The sequence below is a fragment of the Lycorma delicatula genome, chromosome 3, assembly GCF_047948215.1.
Source record: "Lycorma delicatula isolate Av1 chromosome 3, ASM4794821v1, whole genome shotgun sequence".
Classification (NCBI taxonomy): Eukaryota; Metazoa; Arthropoda; class Insecta; order Hemiptera; family Fulgoridae; genus Lycorma; species Lycorma delicatula.
The window spans coordinates 158,685,629-158,705,775 of NC_134457.1; the positions used below are offsets into that span (position 1 = coordinate 158,685,629).

Consider the following 20,147-nt stretch of genomic DNA (forward strand, 5'->3'; position numbering starts at 1 on the left):
CCGTTGGCGAACATACATCAATCATCTTAAATTAAATTATTTACAAATTTTGTTTCAAATTTTTTGTGAGTTTATTGGAGATTTAACAAATTACTTATATTAAATCTGAAAAGGCGTGTTTTTTTATTTCAATTTTTTGAGCTTTACCAATCTCGAAAATTATATAAACTATTAATTCTTCTTACAATTTATGTGAGTTTGTTTTACTACTGGAACGGAAATTGAGACATTTTCCGTTACTCCCACCTAAAAAAAGCGTTTTCGAACCAATGTTTCTATAACTTTTCCAAATTATTTTAATCAGAGGAATACGCCTATAAACTTTAGCATAAACTTCCTGGAAGACTCTTGATTTATTTATATAAAATATCCTAGTAATTAAAAAAAATTATCTTTAAGTATATTTACAATTTTAAGATCAAGTCTCAAACAATTGGTTACAAGTAATTAGTTAATACGTAACTTAATTAATTTTTTAATTGGTTTTTAATAAGGAAATGAATTTAAAAATGATCAAGGGCATGTTATATATTTTAAATTTAGATAATTGTCTTTTATATCTCTGTACTACGAAGTCTTTTTAACTCGGTTCGGTTTTAAAAATATAAACACACGAAATATTCATTCAAGGCTCTTCTAGTATATCATTTGAAACGGGTATCATTACACGGTAATATTAGAATTTTAACTGGCGATAATGTAGTAGTGGTGTTAAGATATTACAGCTTGTAACATTGCCTGTTTACGTTCTCTCTAGAATACGAAGAGGTAGAGGTATTCAAGATGGCGGAAGAACCAGCTCCTCCTTTCTACAGAAGTTAGTACTCGTCAGCCAGTCAATTCAGCAGGTAGTTCTACATTAACACAAGCAATACTCAAATACGAGTGAACGCTTTCATATTTTGTTTGTGATATTCGTGCTAACAGTTGTGTTTTGATTGATTTTTATTTTTAGTAAATGTTAATAAACATACACAGTTTTTAAAATTTATTTTAAGAAATAATGGTTAAGTTTGTTTATGAAACAACAAAAAATTCAAGATATGGACCATCATAATCTATTAACATAATATAGTGACAACAGATCATGGAAACTTTAATTGTGGGTTAGAAGTGAAATTGTTTTTTTTTTTTTTTGAGTGAAACAAATGTGTAAAAAATATGTTACTTAAATTAAAATTAAGTACCAATCGAAAGGTACTTGTAAATAAATTTGACCTACTTAATTTTGTATCTATAACCCATTTAGGTTGTGTTCAAATAATAAATCGATCTATATACTAATCGATAATCTTACATTATATTATTATTAAAGATATTTTCTTTAAAAAAAATAAGGAAGTGAAAATGATAACGGATAAAACAATGTTTTGGACTGTTTACATTTATGTATTCATAAATCTTTACACGATTGGTAAGTAAATTTATCTATTTATTTATTAATTAAAATTAAATAAGTTATGTTAGTTTTCAGTAATATTAAAATCAGTAATGATACGTTAATATTGATATTTAACTTATAATATGAACTTAAAAAAAAGTAAATTACTCTGAAATGTGATGCAGAAAATATTACAAATTTAATAATTTAAATTTAAAAAATGTACGAATTTCAGATAACTTATTAATACAATCAATCTTCACATTTATCACATGAAATAATTAGATTTTTTAGGTAACAAAATAAATGTAATTTTATTGAAATAATCAGAACAAATTTTCTTACTAGGAAAATTCTCCAAATAGTATCCTACTTGGAGTAAATGTATAATATATTATTCCAATAGAAGGAGAATTGTATATTAATTAAGTAGCTTCACATTCTCTGTACTAGTAACTCATGTAAATCCGACCTCCGTTGTGGAGTGGAAGCGTCTCAGCCGCCATCCGGAGGTCCCGGGTTCGAATCCCGGTCAGGTGTGGCATATTTCACACGCTAAATAATTACAATTCCAGATCCCACGCACACGTTTCAAGCTTACGTAGCGGTATCACCAAGCCAAAAAAAAGGTAGTACTTCAAATCGATTTCGATCTGAAGTACATAATCTTCAGTCGTAGTTACTATTCTTTTTTAGAAAATAATGACGCTAATGATGTTTATTACTGTGTCAATCGCTGGGATGAGCATTACTTGTAGGACTGAATTTTGTTTGTCTTTGTTTCTAGATATGCAATAATATATTTGGATCATTAAAAAAAGGCAATCAAAAAAATAAACTTCACTTTCCTTAATATAGGTGGCATTGAATATTTGTTATTTGCTAGAATGGATAAGCCCATTTTTGGGGTAATTATTCTCACAAAAGATAACCCACAAGATTTAATTATTACACATTAGAAATTGGTAAATTGTTAGGGAGTCAGTTTCTAGGAGTATTTATTTACATCACGGAAGTACAGGCTAATATATAATAAATTTAACTACTGCGTTACAGAGATAAAAAAGTTTATTTTTAAAAGAAAAAGAAAATACTTTTATAAAGAAAGAGAGAAGATAAAAAAAATAAATTAAAATAAATTAGTAATCTATTTTCTTATGAAGAAAAGATATAAAGAGCGGAATTTCTCTTTATAATAGTTTTTAATGAATCTCACGATTTTAATTTCTGTAAACTATTTTAATAGATTGTTTTATACCGTATAAAATTTTTGTATTACACAATTCGACAGCTCAATCAACCCATTTTCTGTTGACATCAAACATTTATTAATAATAATTTTTGGAAATGCTCAACATTCGTTTATTTTCAAAACTGGTTAAATTTCTAAATTAAAATTATTAGGATCATAAACAGTTGATCATATAATACTATCCGGAATCAATAACATAAACCTTGGTTTATAATTTTATTAAAATTAAAATTGGACTAATAATTGTATAATAAGTTATAAACTCAAATCATTGGCAAACCATTCCGATTACAGTACTTTAATGAAGCCAAACTTTACCTGTAGAACTTAGGTTGATAAAAAATAACTATATGCCTTCAACGGTGTATAAACCAAAATCCTAATATTAATGTAATTATAAAACCAACTGGTGAGAATGATAGATAATAATATAACCTTTTTTGTAATTTGAACTTCAATTAATATATATAGTCAATAGATATTTTATTTTATAAATATTCAGGTAAACAACCATTTTATAATGTTACAATATTATTAAATAAAACAAAAATGAACACATAAAAATAATAACATGACGTTTCGCTTCAAATTCGAAGTTGTGTAAAGTGTAACTAAAAAATCAGAATCTACTTAATCATATAATCAAAGTACTGGACCCATATGCACTGGTTAATAGCCTTCACTTATTTTATTATTCAACCAAACTGGAAATTTGATAAATAATGATAAATCATATACATAACTTAATTAAAAATTTTTTTACACAATAATAACTAATCCTATATATTAATCATTTATCACTCCATTTAAATCAGATATACAAGCATTCATCCCACTTAACCCATTAATATCCGTTCTTTTTTTAATAAAATCTTTACATTTGATAATATGCATCATTTCAAGTATCAACCTCCTAAAATTATTTCCATCATCCAATTTTTTACTTGCTCATAATTAAAACTGTGTTTTATTTTCTTTTTCATGTTGGGATAAGGCTGTAACTTCATGTTATTGTTGTGCCTCCAAATGATTTTTTAAATATTGCATGGTTTGCCCTATATGTTGTCCCTGGAATTAATAACAATGAATACTAAACATACTATGGATGTACTGAATACTTAACATAGTATATTAGCATATACTATGTTTAAATTTCTCAATTGGCGATTTCAATAAGAAGAAAAAATGGTTGAAATTGTTGAAATTTTTAAATACCACTTTGAATTCTTGTTTCAAAACATTTTTAAGCTTTTCAGACAAATTCTGAATATATGGAACGGTTATGTAGTGCTGATATTCGTTTTCATCATACACAGTAACACCCATGATGTTGCTGTTGTATCTTTAGAACTGCATATTTCATAAATGCTCTCACGGTAAATACTGTTAACTAATTTTAATTTTAATTTTGAGATAACTATTTTTTTATAAAAGTTTTTTTTCTTAATTATTTTCCTTTTGTTGATTGGGTAAATAAACGTTAGAACTCTGCTAAATTTATTATTACAGCTTTTTTATATGACATGAGCTGAGCTGCTATAAATACACATATTTGTTTTATTGGATTAGTTTCTGATGTATTTACCGCAAAAGTATTGTGTAAAACAACCGGTTTACAACAAACTGAACAAAACTACAGGATTCAAACAGAAGATTATTCAAAAATGAGTTCGTTATTAGTAAAAATAAAGATGTATAGTAAACAGAACAAAAACGCACAGTAGTAAAACGTTTTGTTAACGAATTATGTTATTTAATAAACGATTTTGAATTTCTAATAATAGTATTTAAAAGAACGTTTAGAAATTCGTGTTTTCATTCCTGATTTAAAAATAGATTATTTATATTTTGATTTGTTTATTTTTAAATGAAAAGGAGTTACTTCAAATGTCAGAAAAAAAGTTTTAAAAAACAAAAAATGGCTGTCAATTATTGCTTGGGACTTGTAAATATTATTCGAAGATATTATACACTGATATTACACAATATTATACACTAATGGTTAGTATAAAAAAAAATTATTTCAACAACATTTACGTACGCATATTTACAAATATGTAAATACATACAACATTAAAAAAATTATTTTTCATAAGAAAAAGGACTTTATTATGGTTTTAAAATTATTATTACGACAAATTAAGCAAACATTTTAAATACTTGATAAAGTTATTTAAAATTCCATTAATATTTTTTTATAAACAATAAACAAAAACAATTTTGGTGGATTAAAACAAATAATTAAGCCTGAAATTTCTGCATTTAATAGGTATTAAAAATTATTAATTTTTTATTCTTTTCAGCAATAATTTTATTAATTTACTTGGGGGCTACGTTTACTAGCCGCTTCGCAACCAAGATTTCAGCATTTTTCTTATCATGTTACAATATAGGGAGAACCATATTCACTCGTATCTCGACTCATAAAAATTTTGAGTAAGACCTCATTAGGTGTGAATTGATTCTCCTAGTGCTTTAAGCCATTGCCCATCTCAGAAGATCAATTAGGTCTCGAATTATTGTAATATTTGTGTTTTCAGCATTTTTCTTACCACTTTATAATGTAATGTAGAGAGGATTATTTTCAAATATTTCTTTGATTATTACTTCGTGTGGCGTATTTTTTAATTTTACGAATTAATGCTGGCTTTCGTGAAGTGGTAGTGTTTCTGCCTACCTCTGCCTGAATTCGAGTCCGTATCAGGCAAACAATTTTTTCACGTGTTGTAAAAAATGTATTACATTATTATCCATCGACAGCTGTTACAGGCTATTACCAGCCAGAATAAAATAAAGTACAGAGAAGGTGTTAATTTTTGTAGAGCTTTTCTTTCCTTCAAGTCAATTATTGACCATTCAACACGTATATTCATTTTTCCTAAAACAGATTTTAAATATTTAATTGTGTCAAAAAATGACACAATTCCATAATATGGAATTTAAATTTAAGTTTTTATCTATTCAACGTCATTTATTGTTATGGTGCTAAATTGAGGATTTCCTTGAGCCTTATATTCTAGTATATCAATTTCTTACTCAGGATTAGATTACCTAATCAATTTTCAAGTAATCTGTAAAACACATTATGTATTGATATGAATAAAATAAATATTTATTAAAATTACACACGATGTATATGAAAATATAAAAATTTAGATTGAACTAATAGAAAATTATCCAAACGGATGAAGAAAAAACGTACACGAGAATCGAGCACGGAACCTACCAGATCAAATTACAGAGATTAATTCGAATACGTATTACAATAATTAGTTTGCTGTTTTGAATATTTTTTTTCTATTATTGTTTTACAATAACTTATCAGAATAAAGAAAAAGAAACTAGTTTAAGGTCTCCCAATGATTTTAAGTAATGATATCGGCAAGCTAAATTAATTATAATATTAAATAAATAAAAAAAAGATACATTAAATAACAACCTTTTGTTAATTATTAATTTCAGGAACTGTTTTTTTTATAATTTCTAGAATAAATATTGTGAGTAAAATATGTTTGAAGTATGAAAAATATTCACAAGTATTAAAAGTAACGGTTTTTTTTAACAGTTTGAACAAATCATATATAAAACATAAATAGTGAATAAATTAAAACATCTATTCTTATATCGTTTTATTTCGCAATGAGCGGATATTATTGTGAAATAAATATCATGAACATATATATTTGGTTAACCAACCATACTGGTTTTGCGGTTACACTGCCTGACTCTGACCAGTTTATTAAAAGACAATTTAATCATATAAATTGATTCGAATCGGAGGACAATCTTTTATAGCAATATTAAAATATTTTCTCTAATTTATTGTAAAATTAAAAAAATTGTTTACTTAAAACTATTACAGTTAAACAAAGACCGGCTAGTTTTTCATGGCGTTACACAGCGATTATCAAAATAGAATTAACACACTAGAATCTGATTCATATTTCGACAGTCTCCATAAGTGTAATATAAAAAAAAAAATAATTACTGTCAAAATTAATGAAAAAATGAAATTAAAAACATCTCAATGAAAAAAAGTATCAAATAATTTGGAACCACAGTTAAAACTAAAAACAATTTAAGAATTTAAATTTTATTCCAGGCAACATTTCATTGGGAAATTTCCTGTGTAAAGATTTTCAGTTGTAGTTATTACAGTATTATCTGGAATACGTTGATGTTTAATATATAATTTCATTCATTTTTAAATCTTATCACACCACAAAATTAGTGGCATCTCCTCACTTTAGTTGTGAAAACATATCGAAATTGAAAAATACAATTTTCGAATGAAATTCTATAAGTCGATAAATCTACATTGTATTGTAGAAGTATCCTAACAGAAAGTTATTTATTTAAAAGTTGGCTTGAATCTGATCAACTCTAGTTGTTATACAAAGACTTAAGCCGAATATAAATAAATATGTGTATTGTGTACCTTACGATAATAAACTATAAAGATTGATTAAAGCATTGATTATCAAACCTTTTCGTCCCACCACCCACTTTGAGAATCAAAACTTTTCTAGCGCCCCGAAAATTTTTAAATTTACCATCTGTTAAAAATAATAATTGCAATTGCTGTTTTTAAGAAGCGCTCTTGAAAACAGCAATTGCAATTATTGTTTTTAAACTTGGCATATCCTATTTCTGAGCCTTGAACCTTACATTTTAAATGAAAGCAATTAAATTTAATTTACTTTCGCATATTCATTCATATTGGGAAGTATTTTCATCAGATCAAAACGCTTTAATTTCCATATTTATTTGTATCGACAACATGTTGCTTAGATCGGGAGATATGCAGCATTAAGACAAAAGTGGCCTTTTCTCTTTAATGTGGAATACTTCGGTTCAGAAAAATCGTAGAGACATACAAAAAAATAAATTAAAGCAAAAGTCTTAAGCTTTTAAAGATTTTAATGCAGTTTACAGAAAAAATTCGTTTTCCCATGCGCTCGATCAAACACGAAGAACAATTTTAAAATTTTTAAAACTTTTTTTTCACTGATCTTTTTTTTTAATTTGATGATTTTTGAAATCTGAAGTATACCGTCAAAAACTAGAGTATTAAAGCTTTAATTCTTTTTTTATTCGTCTCTCAAAGTCTCTTGGTTGCAAAGTTAAAGTATTTTGAATACAATTATATTTTATCATAAAATACAGGTGTCCTTTTAATTTTTTGTCCTAGTGTAGAAGGTATTTAATTTTAGTTTTAAATATCAGGAAAACATAATTTTTGTCTTTTTTTAATCAGCCTTTCTAGACCGCCTGAACGCTCCCAATTTTCAGTGGGCCTTCTACCGTCCCCGCCCCACATGAAGGCCATCAGCGCCCACAAGCGGGCGTTATCGCCAACTTTGAGGACGAATGGTTTAAAGAATCCATATCTGTATTTTGTATTTGCAACGCATAAAAGATGCATGTATGTGCTACATATACTAATGTGTAACGGAATAAAAGAATATTGTGGGTGCGACTAGAATAAATTTAAAGTTTTATAGTTTCTTACCGTTTTAAAAGGTAGACGTATATCAACGAATTAATACCCAACAAAAAAATTGCTTGGGGAGAAATTCAGTTTGAAAATAAGTAAAGAATAAAATAATGAAATATAACAGTAAAAAGAATCATGGGGAATTAAATATTAAGGTAGACATCACAATACTCTAGAAGTCTATTTAATTAGGGAATAAAATTAAACAGAATGGACGAAGTAAGGAAATCACTAAAAGCAAACTGCGATTAACTAGAACTTGCAAGCAGAAAAAGTTTACTGCTATGACTAAGAATTAGAAAAATATTCTGAAAAATATTTGTCTAGAATGTAGCAATTTAATGCAGTGAAACATATAATAGGAAAAGCAAAAAGGAAAAGAAGCCTTTGAAATGTTATACTGTGGGGAGGATGTGGTCTATTACGTAGGTTGATAAAATAAAGGACGAAGTCGTCTTACAACGAAAAAGAGAAGCAGCACAATGTGAATATCGTAACATAGATAACTGGGGATTTAGTATGCAGGAATTATGCTTACATTGAAAGATTGGGGAAGAACAGAAAGAAATGGATTAACTAAATTAAATCAATCAAAAACTCGTTGTCTATTTTGTGTTTATGTGTGCGCTCTCTATATATATACAATTTAATATGTTTACAAAAGATTTTATCATTAACAAAATAATCTCATTACAATATTATTCTTAATGAATCTCAGAAAACATTTAAGAATCATTAAGTAATAATGTTATACAGAAATACCTTCAGTTACCCAAATAAGTATAACATTTTAAAGAGAAAGTGTATAAACTTTTATTAAGGTAGCATTTAAAAAAATAAATAAATAAAAAGTAAAATAATAATAATAATGAGTGCGTATTTCAGTATATTAGTGTTTATTCGTAGACGTGAGTTGATTTTTGATTATTTTATTGTAATAGAGGTCAAAACTTTCAAATAATACAATTGAAATTCTTGTTTTTAACCTTTCGCTTGAGTTTTGTAGTTATATTGTTTTACATGTAAAACAGAATAAGTTCCTATTATTTTTTTGTTTGATGACCTTTTTATTTTATACCTTTTTACAAATTTTGTAGGTTAATTGTACTTAGAAGAATTTTATATAATTCGAACAATTTTTTTAAACAGACTTTTTAATAGAGATTTAAAAAAAATATAATTAGTTATATATTTAATACATTAGAATATTTTCTAATCTATTTTTTTAATAAATTAAATTAAAAAAAAAAACCAGTACTTAATTTTACATAAACTATAAATCGTAGTTAATAAGTAGCGATATATCTATTAAATGAAATAATTGAGAATGGTTGCAACTTTTTTTGAGATATAAACTTTTTAGAGTATATATTCACTTACTTATACTGACATAATAATAGTAGTAAAAGTAAGTCATTTTTTTTAATTGGAAAATATTAATTGACGTGCTATTTTCCTATTTCATATATTTTTATTTTATTTTTTCGTTGAAATATAATTACATGGAAAAATTAAATTCTATGAAACATAAACTTACTGCTGATATCTCTCAATTCTTAGTTCTCTAATTTAAAAATAATGATCTTTGAAAGATTCAGAATATGAAGTAGACTCACTTTAAAAAGTAATTGAAATTTTTTCCGGTTCAAGAATTTTATTACTGGAGGAAATCAGACTAAAACTTTACTAGATTTACTAGATTTATTAGTACAAAACTATATGAATTATAGAAATAACAACATCTTCTTACTGCACATTATACTATCAGCATAATGTGACCGAGTCCCTCGGTCATGAAACGTTGAGAAACGCAAAAGTACCCATACCTCACTTTTTACAAACTTCCCTTCTTGCTGCATAGCACTAGGATAACAGAAAAGAAAAAAAAGCAGATTACATGCAAGTTTTTAAAGTCTTAGCAGAAAGACTTCTTTTTTTTAAATATTTTTATCGAATAACTAAAAATTTCAACTACGAGTTACACAAAATACAACATTTTTGATTAAGATGTATACAATCCTTTTGCTAGAACCAACTAGTCTTTGTACAACGGATTTAAACAGATTTCGTGTCGAAGAGTCGGCGAATTTTTACTGAATCCCAAGTAGTTTATCATTAATACGTTCATCTATTGCTGATTTTATTAACCTGATATTTTTTAAAAATAAGTTTTTTTGTCACATATATGCTGGAAAGAATATCGAAAGATAAAATAGTATAAAATATAACATAAAAAATCAAATGTGTTGAAATTACACTACAAGACTAATTTTCCCATAAACAGTAAAAAAAAAAACCAGTTTAGTTCATTTTAATGTAGCGTTTATGTTAAGAACAAAAAATTTAACACAGTATTACAAAAAAAAAAAAAAAAATGTTTTCATTCATCTACTTACTGGCTTGAATTGTGGGATACAGCGTGCAACTCCAGTACTGACATACTTGAACGCTACCAAACAAAAAAACTGCGTAAAATGCTCAACATACCCTGGTACATAAGTAATACCCTAATATATAATGATCTTAAGTTGCAAACCGCTCGGCAGGAAATCTCTCTGGTCAGTCTACTATATAAAAATCGTTTGGATCGCCAACCGAATTATTTGGCGGTCAGTTTATTAGATAACACGATCAGTGATTTCTCAAGATTGCTGAGGAACAATATTCTTGGTTTGCCTTACCGTTTCAATTAGGTGACTATGGTCTGACCATACGGATTGCTCTTCTATTTTATTATTAAGTCACAAGCCGTTGAGTATGTAAGAATAAAAACTCATCTACTGGACCACACTTCAAAAAAATGTATTTCTTAACAATGATTACTTCAATTTTTATTTTAATAAAAAGGAAAATTACAATTAATAATAGTATTTATAAAATGACTAACTGTTTTTAATACCACATCAGATAATAAATTTAAAAAAACTATTCCACCATTTATTTGTAAATTTTCCAAAAGATTGTGTATTTTCTCTTTAAATCAAATGATCGAATTTATGGTACAGTAAGTCAACTATTGATAACTAATCAGTCTTGGCCACTTTGACAATACATCCTGTAAAATCATCTAAAATAAGTGAATTTTCAGATATGAGTGAAATAAAAAAAATTTTTTTTTTTTTTGTAGCTAACATATAAAATTCGTAATTTATGTTGAACAAACTTAATCAATGTTATTTTATAAGAAAATACAAATGTTGTTTTACAGAAAACTTACACATAGGAATATTACAAGGATAAAGCATTCAAATAAATTAAATTTAAATTCATCTATACTAGTTCTAAAGTATAAACACAGCAACTTCAAAAGAACAAATTTTTTATTGTTTCAAGAAAAAAATTAAATATGATGAAAAGTCAATTTACTATAAAATACGTTCATATCTACATCACTGATAACAAAACTTGCGTAAATGTGATAACCGGACTAAGTGAAGGAAATTTTATTTCTAATCGCAAAAAATTTATTTAAATTTTATTTAAATCGCATTTTTTTTTTTGAAAATCTTATTACTTCAAAAGGGTTTGAAATATCTGAAATTTTTAAAACTGAAAGAGAATTCAGTTTAACAAAATGCTGAATAAAAAAACATAAAAGAAGTTCCAAACGAGTGGCTGAGCCTAGAACAACATTTAAAAAAAAATCTGATGTGGACACTTACTTGTACGCCTTTTAAAGTACAGATACACATTTTTTAAAATAAAAAGTACATAAAATTTTATTTCATTAATAACTTCTGATATTTTTTCATACTTTTTTCTGTTATTATTGAATTATAAGTTATCGTAAAAATGTTTTTACAATCAGAGGTAAATAATTATTAATAAATCAATATACTGAAAATTAAAAAAAAAGTTAACAAAAAAGAGATGAAGTCTGATTCGAATCGATGTGCCTTCCCCTTGTTATTTCCAAATATTTCATTAAAATGTTATTTGTGTATAACTCTGGAACCAATGAAAATAAGTACCATATCATACATCGTTGAAAAGCACTTAATGAGGACTTATTACTGCAGTTAAGGGAAAAATTCAAAATCCAAATTTTTTTGGATTCTGTGCTTTTTGGACACTTTTGGTTCAGTCGATTACAGTCAAAAGGGGAGGTGCACAACTAGATGTTACACCAATCTTAAATCGAAAAGTTCAACATCCTACCGCTAATCATTTTTGAGTTATGCGAGATAGATACGTACGTACTGATATATGCCGAAACTAGTCAAAATGAAGTCAGGGATGGTCAAAATGGATATTTCCATTGAAATCTGAAAACCGAAATTTTTCGCGATCACAATACTTTCTTTACTTTGTACAAGGAAGTAAAAATTGTTTGGTAAAATCCAATGTTGAAAATTAAAATATGAGATTTTCCCAATCACCGTGGTGGCGTAGTGGTAGTGTCTTGGCCTTTCAACCGGAGGTCCCGGATTCGAATCCCGGTCGGGCATGGCATTTTACATAGCTAAAAATTTCCATCGGGCTAATAACCATAGCAGTTGATGCCCGTAAAACTCAAAAAGAAGATTTTAAATCTTTGTATGTATGAAATTTGTTGTATAATTACACAGTAAACAAAGAAACTTACTGAAAAAAACAATTTTTAAGCACGGCAGATCTAATAAAGTCTCTGTTCATAATATCTAAAAGTGTTCATAAAAAATTCATGAAAGGTGTATGGACTGTAATTTTTTATTTATCCGGTTTTTTTTTCATATTCCGACCAATTCTTTTTATTTTTCAGATGACGTCACATATTTATTTAAAATGAAATGAATCTACTTTTTTAACGTAGTTAATCATCATCATCTGTTGATGATTTTTAAATAATACCTATTTATTTTCAGAATCCCCTACATTTTCTACATCGTACTTTTTTACATAATTCACTAGGAGGTTGCGCCCCTTAACCGCTTCGCGACCAGCATTTCAGAATTTTTCTTACTATGTAGTAGGGAGAACAGATGTTTGAAGTTACCTCGACTCACAGTTTAGGAAAAAAGTTTGAGGGAGGCCTCGTAAGGTGTGACGATTCTCCGAATGTTTTACGCCAATGCTCATACCAATGGTTAAATTAGGTCTCGATTTGTGGCAATTTTTATGTTTTCACCATTATTTTATCATTTTATAATATAGGGAGGATATATACTCAAATTATTTCAATTAATGATTAAAAAAGTATTTTATTTTATAGTGATTTCATTTAATTATTTATACATTTTTATTACTATTATGTCATACATAGACTAATTACTTTTATGTTTTATATATATATGATTCTATCCGCTTCTGTTTTTTTTTCTTTATAATTAATTCAATTATTTGTAACACTGCTCAGAAATAAGGATTTCCTGGCTTCCTTCCATAACTCCTGTCACTATGTAGGGAAAGTACCTGCATTTTTTCCATATTCTTGTAATAGAAAACCAACCAGTTTCTAAGGCAATTTTTATAACTTATTATAATTTACAAATCTGAATAATATATTTGATTATATTACAAAATGTTTAATAGAATGTTATTTTTTTGAGAGAAAAGGGCAGAAAATCATTTTAATTTTAAAGAGTGCGAAGCAGTGGTGCAATAAATCCATTTTTTGAGGCTGTTTTAATGTAGAGAGGTTTAAGAAATTTTATAATTACAGAATTTCTTTGAACAGAATGCAGAGTAATAAAAATATTATCAGAAAACTTTTTCGTAAAACTGTATCAGAAAACGGAAAACGGGTAAATAAAAATTTAAAAGAATAATAGAAACAAACCCTGTGTGATGTGATTGGAAAAGAAAATTTTTAAATCAAAAATCTTATTGTAAAGAAGAAAATAGAATTATTTTTACTGCGTTGAAATTATATTCCTACTGTATATAATCTATTCAACTAATGTGCCTATGTTCCTTTGTTTATAAACGATTTCAGATAAGAAATAAATCACTCACGAAAATAACCATTTTCAGAAACGACAAGCTTCAACCAGGCTTACTATGAAAAATAAGGAAGTGGTTTCCCATTGTTTTCTTTACTAGCTTTAACCTGCTTACTATTAATCATATACTACGCTTATCACAGCTGTGTGTGTGTATATATATATCTATACATTATTTTCACACTAAGTTAAATTAAGGTCTAAATTAAAGTGACTAGTATCCGTTGTTTCTATCTGAGATAGAAAGTAAGAATCATAAGAAAGACCGTGGTAAAGGTGTAAATCGAACAAATTGAAGTATATTTACCTGATTTTACCGAGAACCAATGGGTTTTTAAACTACATATCCCAAAATTGTTAGCAAGGGTAAGATTAGTTAATTGTAACGAGCAGAAGTAGTGAAAATATTACTTCACAAAAAAAGGAGTAAATTAATTTATTCCTTCACACTCTCTATCCTAGTCTTTGTGATGGTCTGTGACATTAGTAAAGCAACTGAGAGAAAAAGAAATAGTGGGCGTACTACTTTTCTTTTGAGCGTAATGATATTTTTCATACATACCAAACGTTTTAGTGAACATAATCAAGGCGAGTTGCACCTGTAGCGCTGAGTATCACCTGCATTTTGATAAGTTTAATGCGTTAAAAACCTACCGTTGATTCGGTTAAGTAATAATAATTTTACACCTAACATACCCTAGCAGGCCTGGCTAATAATTGTTAAAAGAATTTCTTTCTTTTGGCACACCGGGCACTTTTGGACGGACAGTAAAAAAGTCTGATCGGTCAGGCTTTTGTGAAACGCTCATTCGTGTAAACTTGGGCCAGCCGAGTTTAGCCGACATATCAGACATAGAGCGGGAGACAAAGTTTCCCGCTCTATGTCTGATTTCCCGCTCTATGTCTGATATGTCAGGCTACGATGTAAAACGCTTATTTGGGTAAACTCGAGGATGCCAAATTTAACTTAGCGAGGAGAAACTAATAAAATAATCAAAATTGTTGCTAGTTACCTAATCGGAGTATAAATAGAATCATGGAATTCATCCATGAAAACCTGTTCATTATAAAGCAGCGGGATCTACTTTGCTGAATCGGAACTTACATCAATTACCAATGATTTTGAGTAGGGATTTTATAGTAGATTCTCAAAAGTAATATCGAAGCCTTTAAATTATTTCTTAAAAGTAACATTAAATTTAAATATGTCGAATGACCCAAATAAGAGTATAACAAAATATGGAGATATTTACACAGATTACAATCAAAAGTATTTATCTCATATTTTCGTTACCACAAGCCCGTTTTATCATTCTGAGATTATGATAATGTTGAAGGAAAGATTGATTTACAAAATCAATCACAGCAAGATACAACAGATTAATTGATAGTTATATAATATATATTATATAAATTAAAGTTCCACTTACCAACAGTTTTAAAATATATTCCAAGTACTTTCGGAGTGGCTACTTCATCTCACCATAATAGTCGTAAACATCTTACGTACATGAAGTTACAGTCTTATTAATGTATAAATTATTTTTTATTTCTTGACGACCGACTATTATGAACGAAACAATTTTAATTTAAATATAATTATACATATGACATATGAATTTTGAATTAAAATCTTATAAGAAATATCTGATTACGGAGTAGCAACTCAAAGTACTTGGAAATATATTTTATAATTGTTGCTAAATGGAAGTTTAGTTTATATAACTGTATTAATACGAACGGTGCTAAATGCTTACAAAATTAAATCTAAAGAATATTATATATATATGTAATATTAATTTATGCCTTGTTCTTGATTCGTCCAATGTCATCATTAAGAACAAATAATATTAAGAACACTTATAACTTGGAAACGATTAAGATTTTCAAAGAGGTTTTCACTTTGTCCTTGTAGTCTTTAAGCACACACAATTTTTATTTTCTTATTTTTCTATATTAATTTTGTTTTTTATGACAGTATCAAGATTTGTGTCCAGTGTTAGATTATAACATTTCCGTTACAGTTCCTAACAAACAGATACGTGGAAATAAAAAAATCAAATTAAAAAAAAAAATCATGGAGTAATTTATTTGAAAATGCATGGGACAAATGAGAACTTTTTGTAGTATGAGAGTTTAGTTATATAGATCAAATCTGTATAAAACATATACATGGCATAAGTAGTAGTATTATTTTATTGGGAACACTGTATATACGCAATACAATTTCAATTCTTCGATTCCTTTTTCTAATCGGCCATATTTGTCAGTTTGTAGCTGGTACTTAGTGTGAATCGATGGAAGTTTTATTTCAATTCATTCGAGAAAAATAACGTTGATTTTTTTTAATTTTATTTATACCTTTATTCTTTTATTTTTTCTTGTCTTAGATCAGAATGTTTTCTAATCCATAACGTATTTGTTACGTCATCTTTTTTATAAGACAATAATGAAAACATTAAAAAGGATAATTAAGCTGAATCATCAATGTTACAATCATTATTTACTAACCTAAACTATAGACGTAATTACATATGATTCAATTTAAACTTATGTAAATGTATCACTACGTTAGGAAATATAAATTAAATTCAAAAATTACATTTTTTTCTCTAACCCTGATGTTCTGTTAAATTACCATATTAATATGTAATAATGATCAATTAATTTTAAATTGAGTCTTTTAAAATTATTTTGTAATACTAGTGTTTTTTCCTATTCTTAGCATTTCTAATTTACAGACGTGTATGGTTTGACAGTAAAATAGGTTTGAGCAATAACATGGTATAACGGTTTATATAGAATAACAGCTGTTCAACCTTCCCGTTTCCACAATGTACCGTACTAAGGTCTATCGACGTATCTGTATTATACGAACTGTTCAATGAAATGAAATACTAAATACTATAAAATTTACTGTCATGACAGAAACAGCAATTAAAATAAGCTGTTAATCTTCTTTTCTGTTAATATTATTTAATTTTAAAATGCAAATTAAATGTTATTTTAATCTGTTTACAATTAATGAAATAATTTTAACATTTAAATAATCCCGATTGCATGTAATACGATAAAATTGAATAATATAAAACAATGAAAAATATTTGTTTATAAAGCAATGATTTTAAAAATATAATTTTTATATTCATATTAAACGAATTTACAGTAATTTTTTAATTTACAGTTCTTTTCGAAACGGCTATTTAGTTAATAAAAATACTCATAAATATATTTAAATAAAAATATTATTTTCAAGATGGCAAGCAAATCGAAGCACAAAGATGAAAAATTTAAGAACTTTTCGTAAAAATTCAAAATGTTTAAAATATCAATATTTAAAACATATTTATTTGGGGTAAAACACGTGAACATTTTGCTTTTATTTTTTATTAGTACGAATTTAAAATTATTTCTCTAAAAACGTTTAGTATTAAAATTTATTTTTTGTCAATATTTTTATGATTTTTTTTCGATTTTACCAGAACAGTTACGTATAAAGGTGATACATATACTTTTCGTTAGTTTTTTGTCATTAGAGAACAGATAAAAATATTGTCTATGGTTTAAGGTACTATACATTAATCTAATACGTATCATAAAATATCTGATATGGACATCACATGACTTCCTTATACGTCTTCTTTCTTTCTTTTTCCTGTTTAGCCTCCGGTAACTACCGTTCAGATAATACTTCAGAGGATGAATGAGGATGATATGTATGAGTGTAAATGAAGTGTAGTCTTGTACATTCTCAGTTCGACCATTCCTGAGATGTGTGGTTAATCGAAACCCAACCACCAAAGAACACCGGTATCCACGATCTAGTATTGAAATCCGTGTAAAAATAACTGACTTTACTAGGACTTGAACGCTGGAACTCTCGACTTCCAAATCAGCTGATTTGGGAAGACGCGTTCACCACTAGACCAACCTGGTTGGTTTCCTTATACGCCTATTAAGTTACATATACACATTTTTCATTTGAAAGTGAGCTAAGATCCTCCAATTCTTTATAAAATGGACAGATTGTCCATTTTAAAAACATTTTTACAAAACAGCATTGTGGTGGACACCACATTTTTTGTTGTCCGTATCAGCATTTTATGTTAGTTTATATATTAACTTGGTTTAACGTCGTTCAAGTAATTATGTGGTGTAATCGAGAACGTATCGGATCTGTAACCAGACACATCGGTTCGAATCCGACTTCAGATACTTATTTTTTTTTTAACTTTTTTTTTATTTAATAAATATATATTAACTTCTGTAAACATTTTTGACTTAAATGGGAAAGTACATAAAATTTTATTTCACTAATAACTTTTAATTTTTTAAAATTGTTTTTATTGAATAATTATTTAATGAATTTTTTTTTACAATCAGAGTTTAATAATTATCAGTAAATAAATTTATTTAAATAAAAAAAAAGCTAAAAAAATATTTGCATATGAAATCGGAATCGAACCGATGTGCCTTCCCCTTGTAAGATCCAAATATTTCATTAATTAAAATTTTCATTTGGCTATTATTCTGGAACCAATGAAGATAAATACCACTTTTGATAGTTGAAAAGCTCTCAATGAGAGCTTAAATTTCTGCAGGTAAGAAAAAGTCCAAAATCCAATTTTCTTTCGATTTTGGGTTTTTTGGACACTTTTGGTCCAGTCGATTGCAATCAAAAGAGGAGATGCTCAACTAGATGTTACAACAGTCCTAAATACAAAATTTCTACATTCTACGGCTAATCGTTTTTGAGTTATGCGAGATAAATACATACGTACGTCATGCCGAAATTACTCAAAATGGATTCAGGAATTGTCAAATTGGATACTTCTGTTGAAATCTGAAAACGGAAATTTTTCGCGAACACATTACTTTCTTTACTTCGTATTAGGGGAAAAAAATTACGAATAATTTTAGCCTATTTACAGCTGTGCGGTTCTTAATTACAAATATTGTCTGTTGATAAGATCTTCGGCAGATCTCTGTGGTAAATCCTCTGGGTTGTTCTAGTGTTAAACTAGACGCAAATCAGCTGATTTCAAAATCGATAGTTCCAGCGTTCAAGTCCTAGTAAAGGCAGTTACTTTTATACGGATTTAAATACTAGATCGTGGATCCCGGTGTTCTTTGGAGGTTGGATTTCAATTAACCACACATCTCAGAAATGATCGAACTGAGACTTGCAAGACTACACTTCACTTACACTCATGCAAATCACCCTCCTTCATCCTTTGAAGTAATAACTGACGGTGATTCCCGGAGGCTAAAAAGGAAAAAAGAAGATCTTCGTGGTCGAGCAGAAGCATCTTGTGATTTCGGTCCTGGGTTCGAATCCCGGTCAGCCGTGGTAACTTTACATTTTTTTTACCGAGTAATAACCATAGTTTTTGATGCCCGTTCTTTCTTAACAAAAAAAAACCTTCTGTTTACAATAAAACACTGGAAAGATAATTTAAATAGTTTTCTATATTTTTTTTTTTGACCTTAGAAAAGATAAGTCTTGTATTGACAGCAAACTGATTCTACTAATTGCAGTAAATTCCCATTTTTTTTTCTTAAAAAGAAATTGTGATTTTTCTTTCACCTTTGAAAAAAAAAATTACTTTATTGTTTAGTTTCCCATTTACGTTTTACGACATTGTATTGTATTCCATTACACAATTGTTCCACGTAACACCGAAGTCAAAATTTTTCTTACTTCTATATGCTACATTTAAATTCCATTTCTGTTTCTTCACATCCTCTTTTTGTTAATCTGATTTTTTTAATTGTCATATCTTCAAATAACTTCGTCGTTCAGATTTATCCAATCACTGCATGCTCTCCTTATGGATGATGTGAATAACATAAACCTCATTCTTATCTAATATTATGCCTTTCTTGTGGTTTAGTTCCCTTAAATTATTTACCCAATCCATATTTCTAATTTTTCAGTAGCATTATTTAATATTCTATCTACAAACAATGATGAAACCTCAAAACTTGTAATTAATTTATTTAAAGTTGAAAATTCATTTCATGCTATTGCTGTATTTTATATTCTGTATTTAATTATTATAACAAAAAATTTAATAATTAACCAAATTAATTTAT

General features: G+C 27.5%; 1 protein-coding gene across 1 annotated transcript in view; it reads left to right on the forward strand.

The window, feature by feature from the left end:
• The first annotated feature begins 818 nt into the window (after positions 1-818).
• The window catches only part of Cad96Ca (tyrosine kinase receptor Cad96Ca), a 167,232-nt gene continuing 147,903 nt past the window's right edge, over positions 819-20,147 (forward strand). Inside the window, exon 1 of the mRNA XM_075360872.1 lies at positions 819-1,414. Within this exon, the coding sequence (XP_075216987.1) occupies positions 1,348-1,414 (67 nt within the window). The 5' untranslated portion in view covers positions 819-1,347. The remainder of the gene's footprint in view (positions 1,415-20,147) is intronic.